Below are 16,108 nucleotides of genomic sequence, written 5' to 3'. Positions count from 1 at the left end.
TATTTGTACTGGACAATGTAGTGGCTTCATGATGATGCCTACGTGTTGGAGGGGATTCTGAGTGAGAGGGAAGGAGCAAAGGTTGGAGTAGGGAATCCTTGTGGTGCCGTTCTGAAGTAGTGCATTTTGTGTCATGAAACTTCAAGATTATGTTACATCACAGTTATCAGTTTCTTGTTTCACAATCGTTAGTGTTACTGCCTTTAAAAAGGCTGATCGTGTCAGAGGGAGATGAGTCAGTTGTTCCTGAGCCAGACCAAGAGATTTCACAGTGCTGCTAGATATTCAATATAAGAAGTTGATAAGCAACACTTGTATTGCTCTACATTACTTCACAATTATAAGAACTCAGGGCCCAATTCACAAAGGGCCTCTGAATTTGTAGCAGGGGGCCTGCACTCGTGATGGCATCCTGCACTCGTGGCGGGACCGCTGTACTGCATTTACCCACTGCGGAGGTCCTGCCACAACTACTGGGCCTCCACCACAATTCTTACTTTGCAAGGTGCATCATCAAGAACACATTGAAGGATGTCAATAAGGCTTTTGTTTAACAAGGAGTCATCTTTACGTTGAATATGAGAATGGCATCTATGATGCTGTTGGCTACAAGCTTGTCACTGAGCGAATGTTATCAATGAGAAGGGGATCAAATATGAGGATGTTGTTCATAAGCTTGTAACTGACAAGTGCCTCATCCATGAGGATGTATACAAGAACATAGTTCTGAGGATGTTCTCTATGAAGATGTCACCTATGAGGATGTCTATGAGATTGTCACTAAAGAGGGTGATTTTGATGAGAACATTATCCTCAAATATATCATGTAAGAGGATTTTGTAAACTAGGGTGATTTTACATGAAAAAGAAAGCACACACTGAGAAGCTTGATTTGTGGTGGCATTTTGGATTTTTATTTTATCAATCTTACATCTGTTTTGAAATAAGCAGAAGAGGAGTGTCAATTTCTCCTAAGAAGCCTCTAACAAGGCACTTCTACTTTAGAAATGTACAATTTACTAAATTTTTGAGCGCTTTCACTTTTGTGCCTTTAGCATGAGGAGAAAGTCGATACCTCTGAAGAAGCACTTTTGAAGGCATCTTCTACTAAGGGAATTTTGAAGCACATATTTATTGTGCCATTTTGGAGGGTGGCCATCCTTAGGGACCACTTCTCTAGGGAAAAGCCCTTTAATAAAAGGTTTGACAAGCGTTGCTGTAATGGATTGGTCATTGTTTTTAAAATACTTAATTTCTTTCGCTTGAAGGCTCAGACAAGGAGCCAGCTGTCTTTCACACTCTGACCACTTCTCTTTCAATTTGTTGTTCTGTGGGCAACAAAATCTCAGAAACAACGTTCCACAGGAGAGAAAGCTGCAAGTGGTCTTGGAAAAGTTACCCAAGTGAGATCTGGCTTTCTGACTAATGAAATCCATTAAAACTTATATGACAGCTTTGAACATGGACTTCCTCACAAACTACGTGCAGGTAAATTCTTACCTATGGTGGCCTCTCGGGGACTGAATTTCAGTGCACTGTTACCTCACTGTCTAATGTCCTGATCTCTTCAAATACGACAACTGGACTAGTAAAGAGGCACTGTGCAAGTCTTTCAGACATGTTTAAGCTGTATATTGATATTTTAAAGTTACTTTGGGACTCTGAGCTCGACAATGAGGAAGGCATCAAGTATAGGACTCAATAGGAGCTACAATGCTAGAGAATTCAAGTTATTTTTTTTCAATAAAAAAGAAGCTTATATTAGGCATATTTATAGATTGTGTATGTCAACACTGTCCATACGATGTGCAGTGATGCAAGCGGCAATTGTTTTTGGTAACTGAATAAGAATTTGTAGCGTTCTTTAATTTAAACCTTACTAGGTCTACATAACTGTGGTCAGGTGGGAGTGTACCATTTTAAAAGAAAACAAACCTGCTCACAATGGCATTGTGTCATTGCCGGAAATGAGTTCCGTGTAACACTTGCATTGTTTACTTGTATTATTTACGGGGTTAGCCAAGCTGATGCCCATTTACAATTCTAAACATCCAGTTGTCAGTCTTAAATTCTGCAGCATCGCTGCACTAAAAAGGAAAACATAAAACTGTTGTTCTCTGGAAATAGTGAAGAAATGGGAGGAAGCATAATATGAACATGCGCAAAAGTCAATACATTCAATGGAGAGCAAGGCACGAATGAGATTCTCAATTGTCCCTTTTCACCGCATTTGTTGATAACCAACAACTTGTGCTGTGTAAATAATGTAGAGTAGACTCCTGGAATTGTAGTGATTAGTGTGGAGAAGATATGTACCTTTCATCATGCACCTATCGTTAGACAGGAAGTTTTATTTCACTTTAGTCCATGTATTAGGAAAACAAGTTTTAGTGGTACCTGGACAATGGCAGAATTGTTGCAAAGTGCCTACTGACTCTCTATCGTAATACAAAATAGCCTGGAACAGAAACAATACAGTAATCTACAAGATTATGTAAGATCAAGGACCGAGCTGAGAGACTAAGGACAGTGCACGATGTTGCAGCAGGTGGGGTTTGGGAAAGGCTAGATAGTCCTGGTTAGTCTCAATTTTCATAAATATGAACTGAGTTTCGATTCAAATTAAGTGGTCCTGTTCTTGTATTTCCGAACTCTTCCAGTAGCATTACCTAGGTTGGCACACGTTAAGTTATTAGGGTCAGCTCTACTGTAATATCAAAAAATAGTTGTCCATCGCGCACAGCTGTTTCCAGCAAGGAAAAGGCAACAATGCTTGGATCCAGAAGTGTAAGTGAATGCGTCCTGACCCTGCCTTTTGCACAACCCATTTGTAAATCCTAAAGCAAACTCGTGAAACTGATAGGAGACTCCAGAATTTCATGTGCTGCCAGCCACCAAATTGTGCAAGGAGCAGAGATCCCTTTCCATTGCCGCTCATGGACATGCGCAGTTTACTGCACCGTTGAATACTGTGTGTCCAACTTGTGCAGGGAAGCACTGCACTCGAGTTCCAGGAGGGGTCATGAATTGGCACCACTGGGCAATTCTTTGGACTCTAGCTTCGAGGATCCGATCCTAGCATTAATACATTATTGGTCCCAACAGGAGTGTTCTGTGCGCGTTTGGACACCTTGGAAGCTATGGCTGACAATCACACGTAGATGGTTACATTAACAAAAGGCATGATAATACATAATTTAATATTAGGCCACTTGTTTTATTCAGTAGTGTTTATGTTCCCAAATTACAATTTAAGTCTATCGATGTAAGACTACAAAAGTTACCATTAGATTTGTCTGTGCTTATAAAATACCAACTTTTTTTTTTTACTGTTATACACGTATTAATACAAGTCTGAAACAAGTTACATAGAATCATAGGCACTTAAAAGGCTTCAAGGGACTTTTACAACTTAAATTCATTTTAAGAACAAAACTGTTTCTTTAAACCCCTACTCGTACCTTCAAACTGGAAAGAAATGAACTCGAAAAGTGGCCATAAAAATCTGCAGTAAATTCTCAGAATACTGTTAAGAGTCTTTGGGTTTGCTTCGGCTTGCCAGTAGCTTACATCAAATCTTTCTTAAATAAGATTCGCTTGGTAAGAACACGACTACGCAGTTTGTTCGGAACAATCATCCAGTTATACACATAGAGCGCCTGCAGCAAGTGTGCCTGATGCCACACAGAGGAACAAAGCAATCTGTATAATGGACTGAAGGAAAGGAGGCAAATGAATGAGAGAAAGAAGAGGCTAGAGTTTACATAGCGGAAAAGAAACACATTTACAATAAGATATTATCCGAATGAACTGAAGTCAAATTGCAACATGACTACTACAGGAAAGGCGATCTATTTTTTTGGAAAAGAAAAAGATAAATTAATGAAATAAAATGAATTTCACATGCTGACACAAATAACTTTCATAGAACTGCAAGATAAAAATTATTTCTGAAGTAATTTTTATATTTTTGCATGAAGTTTGTTTTCCAGTGAACTTCAATGGCCCTTTAACTTAATAGTTGCCACTGCTATTCACAGAACAAAGCAGACGTTTAAAAGTGTGAATTTTACACCGTTTCAAAAGAATACATGAAAAAGTTTTAAATACAATGGGATTTTATCATAAAGGGCCTTAATGGTCCCTGAATGAAAACATATCTTCAATATTGTATGCAAAAGCTTTATTTAGAAAAAGTTCATTGATCTCATGAATAGAGACACTAGGTTGGCGCTCTATGCATAAAACTCTTTAGTTGGTGCCTTCTGGTAGGCCGCACTGGATGGTTTACGTTCCCCAAGGTCATAGCTGCCTTCATCCTTCTTCCTCATGCGATATACCAATAGCAAGATCAGGAAAATTGCAAACAAGAAACCAATAACTCCACCAGCAATGACCGCTGTAAAACAAAAACAAGATAAGATTTAACAAACTCTATAAATATGTTTTCATAACCATCATATTATTCAAAATCTTGTTATTCCACTTGTTCCCTGAAAGAAATTCTGATCTGAATATTTTTGACCAGGAAGAACGAGGAAGACTCTTGGCATCTCTTTCTAGCTCGGTGAGACTCGTGCTGATGCTTTAAAATCATCAGTCCCAAGGCCCACTTTTTCATCTGGTTCTGTAAGAAAATGTCTTGAACATATCACACTTTGTGACGTCATAATCTGTGTCCACAACACATAGAATTATTCCTGGACTGGTAACAATGTCCTTCACTGAAGGGTCCTAAGTGACATCATAACGCTAATGAAAGCGACGCTCGAGATGTCTATGATGTCACTCAGGAACTGTGAAAAAACACCGGATGCCGCCCCATGACATAACACCGGATATCGGACCATAACATCTTCCCCTGCTCACAACATATCCACAGAAGTAGAGTAATGTGGGAGCTACACATAACACAACCAGCTCTTCGAATGATAAAAAAAAATGGTCTCCTGCTAACCACACTCACCACCTTCTAAAAAGTATCCTTTTCCACACAATCAAGTTATAAAAAGAAATACCTCGCCTCCTGGCATCTGTGACTACCCAAGGGAGCCAGCTGCGTGCTGACAGTGACTGAGAGAGCCGCTGATCAGCACGGGTGGCCTACTCCCAGCACGGGTGGCCTACTCTCAGCACGGGTCTGCAGAGACAGCAGTTCATCAGTGGATGGAGCTGACCGTGGTCTGCCCCCTCGGGTCTGTGGGGGTCCTGGGCAGGTGAAAGGGTGCGGGACACCCTTGCTCCACCACCAACCTCTGGTCTCTTAAAATCTGGGCAAGACGCGCGGAATGGTAAAGTGAGCACTTCCCCAGGAGACGGCACAACACAGTAAACACTTTGGTTATCCAAGGTTACGTCGGAGCAGTGAGTACCCGGATTTCAATCTGGTCGTTCACAGAAGAGTCTTTCAATAGAAGCTGTATATATAACAATTGATCTCTAAATCAGGATCACGCACGGAAATGTTTCTCTGCCCAAACTAGACACAGACTTTAAAACTAGCCTACGTTGGGGGTTTTATTTTAAAGAATCTTATGTGCCCAGAACAGAATAGTAGAGATGTTTCTTGGCCCCAAATTCTGAACGCAAAAATGTTTCATTATTTTTAATTTTATGCAACAGATTACACAATTAGGAGAGCCTATGGAATGGCCCCTTCAGACAGCTATAGAAGGCGGCATGTTTGGGTAAAAATAAGCTCTACGACTCTATGAAAAGCACCCGTGGCGGGGCTGAGATGATGACGTGTTGCTTTGCGTTTTTTCATCCAGAGCATTCCCAGCTTAATGTGGGAGTGGACTCCATGCAAGGAAGACCCAAAGGCTGGGAACAATGCATTCTAAGCATCCGTACTTACGCAACTCTGTCGCCTGTGCTAAACCCTTCTTCTGTTTCAGATTAACGATTATTGTTACTTTCCCTCCATTCCACATTTTGTTCCTGTTTTTAAAAGCACAAGTCTGGCTAAAAGGGCGGTAGAGCTCTAAAGTAAAAAGTATAACACCTATTTTCATGGAAACACAGTATTTAACTGATGACAAAGCGAGGATTTTAGCTCATTCTTCTAGTAATTCTTGGCAATAAATTAATGTACTAACTATAGAGGTTTAAAACGGATTTGTCAGCTTGCTGGGGGGAAGTGAAGGCATTTCTACTTATAAATCACTGTGCGAGAGCCAGGTAACACACCGCCGTATTCAATACACAGAATCTCTATGACAGCAAATCTACCCTTTGGAATAAAATGAAGATTGGTTCTAATTGCAGAGACAATTCTAAAAATACTAACCCATTGTGTTTAGGCAGAACTGAACAGAACTACAAGCACCTTCAGTCCAGTAAGAATGATGGAAAAGGGGGAACGGAAGGCTTTGGGCACAGCCCTAGGGATGCAGGTTAATCTGACAAGAGGTGCGGTTGTCAGGACTGGACGCTTTGGCCAGCTACACATATACATTGTGAGGAGATGTAATACTGAAATAAAAACCAGGTGGGAAGAGGCCAAGGACACACACTCAATGTAGCCCAATCCTGGAGGATACCAAAAATAAGCAACACTAAAATAAATGTTGGACAGTGGAACCGTTCTATTGGAAAGCTTCCACGCACTTCAAAGCACACTCTGCCACAACCGCGCACACAGCAGGGCTACTGTGTAAAGCGAGGAAGAAAAAAACAGCGGTGCTCGCTGTATGCATGGGAACCCAACACTGCTGTCGAAGCAGGACTGGAATGCTTGGTACACAGTGGCATGATGGAAAAGGGCCCCCCTTCCGCACTCCCAGGAGGCTGTGAGGGGCCACTCCATGCCTCAGATAGTCCTAGGCCTTGGGCTGGATGGGTGGCTCCCTCGGTGTGGGACCGGCTGCGTCGCGGGGGCTGCTGGGGCGTGTCTAGCTTTGTTTGCACTGGTCTGCATCTCAGCACTAATGCCTTTCAAAGTCATTTAAATCATTCAACAGTATCTTCTACCAGTTAAACACACCTTTCAAGGCACTCAATAGTGACAGTTAGTGTTTAATATAGTTAAAGAAATACGCAAAGGTGCAAGGACCCTAAGTTGTCATTATGAGCCCTCTTTTTGTGCTGTCACATGACGGAATAACGCAATTGCAAAGCTGCCTGATCTTAGATCCGCCGCATGACTATTTCTTGTTACTTATTCCAGTCTTTATTTTTTGTAGGTTCTTTTTCATTCCTGCTTTCTTCTATCTTTATCACCGTTTCTTCATCTTTTTCTTTTGTCTTCCTTCTCCCTTTTCTGCCTTTCTTTCTCTTTTTCTTGGTCAAAGTCTGATGATGAAAAATGAGCCTTGGGACCGAACACTTATTGCCACCACCTGCAACCACCGGCTCAAATTATGCACTGTTCATGACGTACTATCCTTATTTTTAGAAGCAACGACTAACAGGTAAAAAAACAAATACAAAATAGTCAAAGGCTTTTGCGCATACAGTTTCCTGGTGTCCAAATTCCCAGCAGAGGCAAGATTATCATGTGCAAAACTGGAAAACATCTAGCACTATTTTGTTAGCGATAGGCCACACTGTGTTGCTTTGCATCCTACCAACTTTGAAAACAATATGGCGGGTGTTCTCCACTCAATGTGTTATACTCCACTGTACTACATTAATAGCTAGGAACTGTAAACTGACATCAGTAACGCATGTTGACTCAGGCCACACAGTAAACTGATGGTTATTTTACGCTACAAAAAATTACTGTTCAGATGTGATTCTGCTAGCCTCAGTTTTGTACCTATTTTAAAAGAAGAACATAGTTAAGAGGTTTTCTCCAGTTCAACAAACTGCAGTCTCCAAAATATTAACAGGAATTTGAACACCCTCTTTTTAAATAGTTAAAAGCTTAAACATTTGAGAAGCCTTAAAATGTCAAATATCTTTTAATAAACCAAGAAGCTCTACCTTTAAGCATGTAATCCAGTGTGGATTTCTAATCCCAGTTGTTCAACAATGAACTATAGAAAACATCTGGATTCATAAACTCATCTATATTCTGGTACATTAAAGTTCACTGCATTTTTGGTTAGTTTTCTTTTGGTCTCTTTTCCTTATCTCTGGAAATTAAACATCAGATAAAAACGATATTTCACCCTAAAAGTTCTACTCACCAGCCAACACTTCTGTTTTATGGAAGAAACTCTCTGAGTGTTTCCGTGTGTGCACGTCGCCATCATCAACACTTTCAAACTGGCGCTTCTTGTTATCGGCGTTGCTCTTGGGGACGGTAACTTTATCGATCTCATCCGGTCCCTGAAACCATAAAATAATGATTAAAAGAGGGAAACATGAATCAACACACATGTAACCAATATTTGAATAGGCATGTTAACAAGGTTTTAGCAGCAACACCTGTGAACTCACAAAGTTTGGAGCATGTGGTCCAAACCTTCATCTACGACATACATACACCTTGCCTCACTGTATCGACTATAGGTTATAATTTATACCCAACCACAACACTCGCACCATTCTATTTGTAATCGCTATAAGGGAAGACAACGTGGCCATCCATGCACCGACTGTATGTGTATCCTGCATCTAGACTACATGTACACCCTGCTACAGAATCCAGAACACTGCAGCCTGTATGCAACATTTACTACAGGCTGGTGACGTCACGTGCAGCCTGCCCTCTTCACCTCGCTACAGGCGCCAGACATCATGCATGAACAGCCTGCACGGAGCTCGTTGCTACAGATTCCAGACATGTGCAGCTTGCACACAGCACACTACTACAGACCCCAAATATCATGCACAGCCTACACGGAGCACATTGCTGGAGTCCGGACATCATGCGCAGCCTGCACTCAGCACGTTGCTACAGACTCCAGACATGCACAGTCTAGTCTGCACGGAGTACGTTGCCACACATTTCAGACAGCCTGTGCAGCCTGCATACAGCATGTTGCTACAGATTCTAGACATGCACAGCCTCGTCTGCACGACGCATGTTGCTACAGATTCCAGACATGTGCAGCTTGCATACAGCGTGTTACTACAGATTCCAGACATCATGCACAGCCTGCACAAAGCAAGTTGCTACAGATTCACAGATGTGCAGCTTGCACGCAACACTTTGCTACAGATTCACAGACATGTGCACTTTACACACAGCACGTTACTACAGATCCCAACCATCAAGCACAGCCTGCAGTCAGCATGCAGCTACTAATTCCAGACATCATGCGCAGCTTGCAAGCACTTTGTAGCTACAGATTACAGACATCATGCTGCGCAGCCTCCGAGCAACACCTTGATAAAGAATCCAGAATGCTCTGCCACCAGAAGTTGTTCTAATGTGGGTTCATATGGATACCGCAGGTCTGTCTCCAACCGTGTGGGTTTCTTAATAAACAGTATCAGCTGGTTCTAAAATCTAACTATTGTGACCAATTTTAGACATTCTAATAAATTGTCTATTTGTTTCTTCAATGGGGAACTTTCTTATCTGAACCCTGGGAGCCCTGGCTTTAACTAATTAATTATTGGGAGCTGCGTGAAGAGGTGAATGTGTGCTATCAGTATTGTGTTTTTGTAATGGGAGTCAAACTGGGGGCTCTCTTGGTATAGTAGCATGAGATCAGCTCCTGAGGTCACTTACTACTGACAGGGCCACTGAGTAAGCGTGTTGGTGTACAATGCACACGCGTTGAAAGCTCATGAGATACCTTGTAGGAAGGTATCTTCAAGGACACTGAAAAGGTTACAACTTCTGGCCTTTACCCTCCCGCAAGGCAGACTCAAACCTCGCATGTTTGCTTCTCTCTCCCACCTCTTCAACTATAAACTATCAAGCAATCTCCTTCACCTCAGCACCAGCTGCAATATTCAAATGATGACATCACCATCTGCACTGGAACCTTCTACAACGGTGGAACATACCACATGTTGTCACATACAACAATAAACTAAACCATGATACATGCACTTCCTACAAGTGAACTAGTCCAACGTTGCCTTGAACCCTGCTCAGACCAACTAAATTCAGCCTCTCTTGGTCCGGTCAGGTACTGACCTGACTATCCTGCACCATCATGTAGACATTAAACCTAGTGAGGGCAAGATGAAGGCACATGGAAGTGTCTCAAAGGTAAACAATCCACCTGCATAGAGTTTTAGCAACCTACGGGGAAAACACTAACAACGAATGCCCTCTTTGGTCACACCTTAGTGACAGTGTTGAGTAACAATATGGACTTAGATGGTTTCTCCTCCAGTTTCTCATCCTCTGATAAAACCCTTAGAATATGTCATAATTCCTATTTATCATTTGACGTCATAGCAAGAAAAATCAGCTTCAATCCCTCTAGTGTCACAGTGAAAAATTAAGCTCTTTCTTCCTGCTACAAACTACCAATCCACAGTCCAGCCTCCCGTCCTTTCACACATTAAGAGGTGATTAATGCTCTTCTTATTGCCATCCCCGATTTCTTACTAACACCATTTCTCATTCATACTAATTAAATCATTTAAACCACTGGTTCCCAACCATTTGACTTCTGTGGACCCCCATTTTATCATTACTGGAACCTGGGGACCCCCACTGAATCATTATTGGAATCCAGGGACCCCCCCACTGAGTCATACTGAAAGCTGGGGACCTAATCTGTTAATATTATTGAATTTTCTAAGCAGTAGAACTGTAAAAGATGGTCTAGTCAATTTTCAAACTGTGGCTCACGAGGAACATCAAACTTAAACCCTTCACATACTGAAGGAGTCTAGCGTTTTATACGTCCTTCCCTGGTTTGGTTGAAGAAGGCAGACGCTAAAGTGAGTGGATGGAGGAGTAAAGCATAAAGCTTGTGAGAGTAGGTCAACTTCTAGGGTGCAATAGGAGGGATTTCTTGCAGGAGCCTCTGTTAGTGCACGTGCACTAATCATTAATGTATGGTTTGGTGGCACCACAATTAAAGGGAACAACTCTAATCATGGTGCCCTCAGTGGACAAAAGCTCTGCATACTCCCCTGTTCTGCTAGTTGCACCTTCTATCTTCCTGCAAGAGAGCACAAGACATCTGTTCGGGTGAAGGCACATGAGCTCTGCACAGCCTGAGGGTGCAGGCATTGTGCCCTGGCTGGAGCTACAGGAGCCCTTTGACAGTGGTGCGGCAGGGTTTTGGACATGCACACACTTTCTCACAATCATGGGTCTGCTCTCAGGTCTCTTTCTGGCTATATCAATAAAATCCTGCAGAAGTGTCCTATGCTGACCATGCTCATCATAACAAGAATAATTATAATTTTTAAATGACGTCAGTTCCTTAACTAATATTGCTGCCAAAACTACTTCCCATGATGAACTTCCATCACAGCAAGCACACATTTAAATCTGTGCATCTTTGCCTAACCTTCTTCCGTTTTGGAGAGAAAGAAACAGTGACTGAGTGAAAGTTTGGCTTATAAGTAAGTGTGTATTTTTTATAAGAAAATTAATCTAAAGCTAACAAAATGGGAACTGGCTGCATAGTTGTAATTTACAATATAGCCTAATTTCTCACACAGCAGTGTTTAGCCATTTTGTAAAGAAGTATTGCAGGGCCAGAAACTGAAAAAAGACCAATCAATCATTTGAACACTACCTTAGGTGACATGAAATATCACATTTGTTTATACTGATGGCTACAATGGATATTATTACATCTTGGAGTAAAAATGCGTTATTGCATGTATTAAACCCACATATTAATAAGGAACCATAAAATACAGAAAATATTTCACGGTTACATATGAAATACAGACAGATTTTGTTGCCACTGTGCAAGGTTTGAATTTTTTCTGAAAGTGCTAGTAAGTACATCAACTAAGATAGGAGATGTGGTCTACTGGCTAAGCTAGCAACTTAAGGACCTTGATTTGAATCCAGGTTAGCATTGACTGAAAATTATGCAGTTCTGGGAAATCACTTAATCACAATGTGCCTAAAATTTAAATGTGTGAGATACTAGTGTAAATGTGTGTAACAAAAAGGTAAAAGTCACTACTTGATGAATACAATATTGCATCATTTTCCATCACCTCCCATAATGGGCAAAACTCTGGGCCTGATTTAGATTTCGGCGGACGGGTTATTCAGTCACAGCGACTTGTAATATAAAGTCCTGGATATGGATATCCCACGTGCCGAAATATAAATCCCATTATTCCCTAAGGTATTTATATTTTCGCAGACGGATACCCGTCACTGTTGTGACGGAGTAACCCATCCGCCGAAATCTACAGCATGTGTTGCTCTTGGGCAAGGTGCATGCTATGGAAATAGCAACATGTGCATGCATTACATTGTGAACAAGTATCTGGCTCATTGTTCTGTGGATATCCATTACTTTTGAGTTGTTGGTGAGCCCACCTCATTTTGTGACAGCCATATAGAAGCTCCCACAATGTTCCTTATGCCAGTTTATTCTTTACAGCTCAAGTCTACTTCTTCATGTCTGTAGGAGCAGTTTATTGGGCACTGGGAGATTTCTACACACACATCTTTTTGTTCCCTGGAAGAATGGAATCATTATGCAGTTCATGTTACTCTTAATCAGAAAAGAAACGTTTCCAGTAAGCCTTCAGTGCTTTTAACTCTGACATGCAGAGTACTCGCTTGGTACCCAACATCTTTGAGACATCCAATGCTTGCAGGTTTGGTGGACACACTGAGCTCCAACAGTTCTTGATGTTTCCGTTTCAGGGGAATACATTGGTGAAGACAAAAGATCTGGCTTTAATGTGCTGCTGCAGGAAAGAACAGGCATAGACATATGCCTTTTCCATACATTAGTGCATCATATCTGGACATACTAGCCTTCCAATGGTGTATTCTGATACTGTGTCGGCCCCCAGTGTGTACAGTGGTAGTCCCACAACAACGTTTAGTGCTAGCACTCCCCAAAGTTTGGGCCTAGATGCACACCTACCTGTATGCACTCCTGTGTCGCTCACTGTGACAAATGCAAGCTTTCTGAGAATCTACACACGGATGGAGAAGTATTCAACACAATTGGCAATGTACCACTAACACGGCATGCACACCAAATAGAAAGTGACCGTCAACAAACCTTTGTTTGCGCTGGTATCTTAGACTGCGTTTTAAGGGTAGCTGCCTCTTCTGGAGCATCACTAGTGGGTGGGATGTTGGGAAATATTCGAGATGTTATCAATATTTCACCATCCTCATCATCTACTCCAAAAGCTCCTGTTTTGAAGAACAAAAACAACAATTATTTGTGGTACTTTTTCTTATCAAAGCTGAGATTTCTTTTAATCTTTTTGATGTTTACACATACATTTCCATGTACACAGGTAAGACCTCTACATGCCCACGTAGGCACTGATATTGGATCTTTCCCAATAGTATTTACATTAATATTTAACATAAAAATATTTTTACTAATTTATTTAGGTAACTAAGCGTTTTCAATTTTTCCTATACTTTACCATAGGGAGTGCTACACTCGGAATGTGGATTCTCCCTTTGGTAAGTTATAAGGGGGAGTTAAAATGTTTAACTTGAAAAAATTATCAAAGGTATTTTATGTTAAATATATCTGGTTGCAAAAGACTGTTTGTGGACTTCCCAACAGCTTATGTGGGCTTACATCTAACCCACCCATTGATTACCACTGGTCGTTGTCACTCTGTTTCATTTGCTTGCTTCTTAATGGCTTTCCATGTTGCAGCTTGTCAATCTTGTCTTTGTCCCTTTCCTATAGCGTAGCCTTTTTGACTGGCTTCCAAACCTTCCCTTGCTGACTTTTGGCAAACAATTTTTTCTTTTATCTTAAGCAGTCCATGTGAGAGCATGTGTTTTACAGATGTCTCTCTTGTGGGCTTCTCTCCCTCAGCCATACTTGTGTTCTTCCGTCACCCGTATTCTTCTCTAGTCTCGCTTCTCAGTATCTCTTGCTCGGTCTCTCTCTGTGTTTCTCTGTCCCACCTGCATTCGAGTTGCAGTGTTTCACTCGCATGCTTTTCCCTTTGCCATCTCTTGTTCTCTCTCATATGCTATGTCCCCCACCTTCTACGTTGGTCTACCCTGCCCTGCGTGTTGCTCTCCCCCTGCCCAACCTGCATCTTGCTTGGCCCTCACTAACTCCCTGACCTGTTAGTCTGTTCATATGAAGAAAAAAAAAAACACGCTTTCCCGACATTTTTTTAAACCCGATGAGTCATTTTGATTTTGCTAAAAATATATATTAATTACTTACAGGGTCTTTCACATACTCTTCTTTATCCATTGGTCTTTTTTGTGTGATTCACATTTTTCTTCTGCCCACTGCAGCATACAGCATGGGGCAGCCCATTTTAGCCACTGGCTCTCTACAGTGCCAATTACTAGTATGGCCAAGTGAAATTTTTGAGACCACAAATATGATTTTGCTTTCAGCCAATTTACTTTTGATACTGACAAGCCTCGTCTCTCCTACAACACTTAAGTTTTGTACAAACCTTGACAAAATAAAACAAGCATTTACAAAGTCAACAGGCTGTCTGCCAAGGTCAGAGCTATTGTCTTCGTCTTTGCCAATTCTTGGTACATTACAATGCACCCCATGGGTCTCAAACAATAAGTCTTTGTAAATGGAGGGTGCAAATAATTCTTACAGTGAACCAAGTGCTTCATCACTGCTACTGAGATATATACAGGCTACTTCGGAAAATACTAGACTCGAGTGGATCCTGAAATTAGAACAGCACACCTAATGAAAACATCAGAGAACACAATACTGAGGTGAGGCACCTAGATCATTCTCCTAAAGAAAGACTTTGTATTTCTTAGCATGCACAATTTCAAAGATGCATAGTCCATGTATGGCATATGGTCCACAAATCTTAATCGTCAAATGGATTAGGCATGAATGAATGCCTCACGCGGTATTCATCATGGCAATCCTAAACGAGCATCGGCAAAGCCAATTGGTCTGGCCTTTCACATAGCTACACTACCTCAAGTAATTATTAGGTGTCCTTCTCGAATCAGAAGCGACTGCTCAACAGTCTGTCGCAAAGCAGCAATAACTCAAGAGTTACTGAATGTCTCTCTTGAGTCAGACGCAACTGCTTCAAATGCCTTTAAAAAAGTTGAGGGAGTGTGGCTTCAACATAAAAAGGTACATACTCCATTACTATTCCAATAAATTGTGCATGTTTTTTACAGCATGAGTAAATATGCCAGTGCTGGTTTATATTTAAGAATCGATGTCACAACTTTCAATAAAATGACTTGTTCACTATGAAAAACGTGTGAACATAGACCAGCATGTATAGGTACTAGCAGTCACTGGTTAAGTCAAGTGCCTTCAAACTTATTGTTGGGAAACTATTTAAGTAGCACTATATTTGTGTCCCAGTAAAATACCCATATATCTTCACAAACCTTCCATTTCTGAAGGGGTTACTAGAGGTCCCTGTCCAAGTCAGATGAGAAAGTACTGAAATTCCTTCATGAACCTGCAATTCAACAGGTCTTTACTAAAGGTCCTTCTCGAGTCTGATGCAAGAGCACCGGCATTTATTCATGAAACTGCAGTTCCACAGGTCATTACTAGAGGTCCCTCTCAAGTCAGATGCACGGCTTCAAATGACCTTCACCAAACTGAGGAGGTGTGGCATTAAACATTTGTGCACACTTTTGCTATATAAGTATTATTTGCTTGATTTCCATAGTAATAATAATTTTGCCAAAGCTGGTTTGTAATCAGTGAAATTATAGATTTCAATGCATTCCTTGAAGGCACCATACAGTTTTTTGGAACTACCATACACTGGTAAATACAAGTGCCTTTAAAATAAGTAATTTTGTGTGTGTATAGTGCTGGCTTCTTTCCAAAAGCTGCAGTTTCACAAGTAGATATTAGAAGTCCCTATTAAGTCACACAGAAGTACTTAAAATGTCAATCACAGAACTGAGGGGATGTGATTTCCACCTAGAAAATAGGATATGCGCTCAAGCTACTCTAATGACCTGTATACATTTTCTGTAAGATTACTTAATATTCCATAGCTGGTTTAAAGTGAGAAATCAACATTGCAAATTACAATAAATGCTTTGAGAGTTGTGGTATAGTTGATGAAATGCTACCATACACAGGGA

The 16,108-nt window shown here is 41.1% G+C and overlaps 1 protein-coding gene across 2 annotated transcripts in view; it reads right to left on the bottom strand.

Moving 5' to 3' along the window:
* Window positions 1-3,196: 3,196 nt before the first annotated feature.
* The window catches only part of SDC2 (syndecan 2), a 186,974-nt gene continuing 174,062 nt past the window's right edge, over window positions 3,197-16,108 (bottom strand). For both annotated transcript variants that reach the window (XM_069220515.1, XM_069220516.1), the window contains exons 3-5: window positions 13,074-13,210; window positions 8,133-8,274; window positions 3,197-4,399 (exon numbers count right to left, since the gene is read on the bottom strand). In XM_069220515.1, the coding sequence (XP_069076616.1) occupies window positions 4,236-4,399; window positions 8,133-8,274; window positions 13,074-13,210 (443 nt within the window). In that variant the 3' untranslated portion in view covers window positions 3,197-4,235. The remainder of the gene's footprint in view (window positions 4,400-8,132; window positions 8,275-13,073; window positions 13,211-16,108) is intronic.

Source organism: Pleurodeles waltl, chromosome 2_2 (genome assembly GCF_031143425.1).
Source record: "Pleurodeles waltl isolate 20211129_DDA chromosome 2_2, aPleWal1.hap1.20221129, whole genome shotgun sequence".
Taxonomy (NCBI): domain Eukaryota; kingdom Metazoa; phylum Chordata; class Amphibia; order Caudata; family Salamandridae; genus Pleurodeles; species Pleurodeles waltl.
The sequence above is the reverse complement of the archived record's forward strand: the minus strand, read 5'-3'. Positions and strand labels throughout refer to the sequence as shown.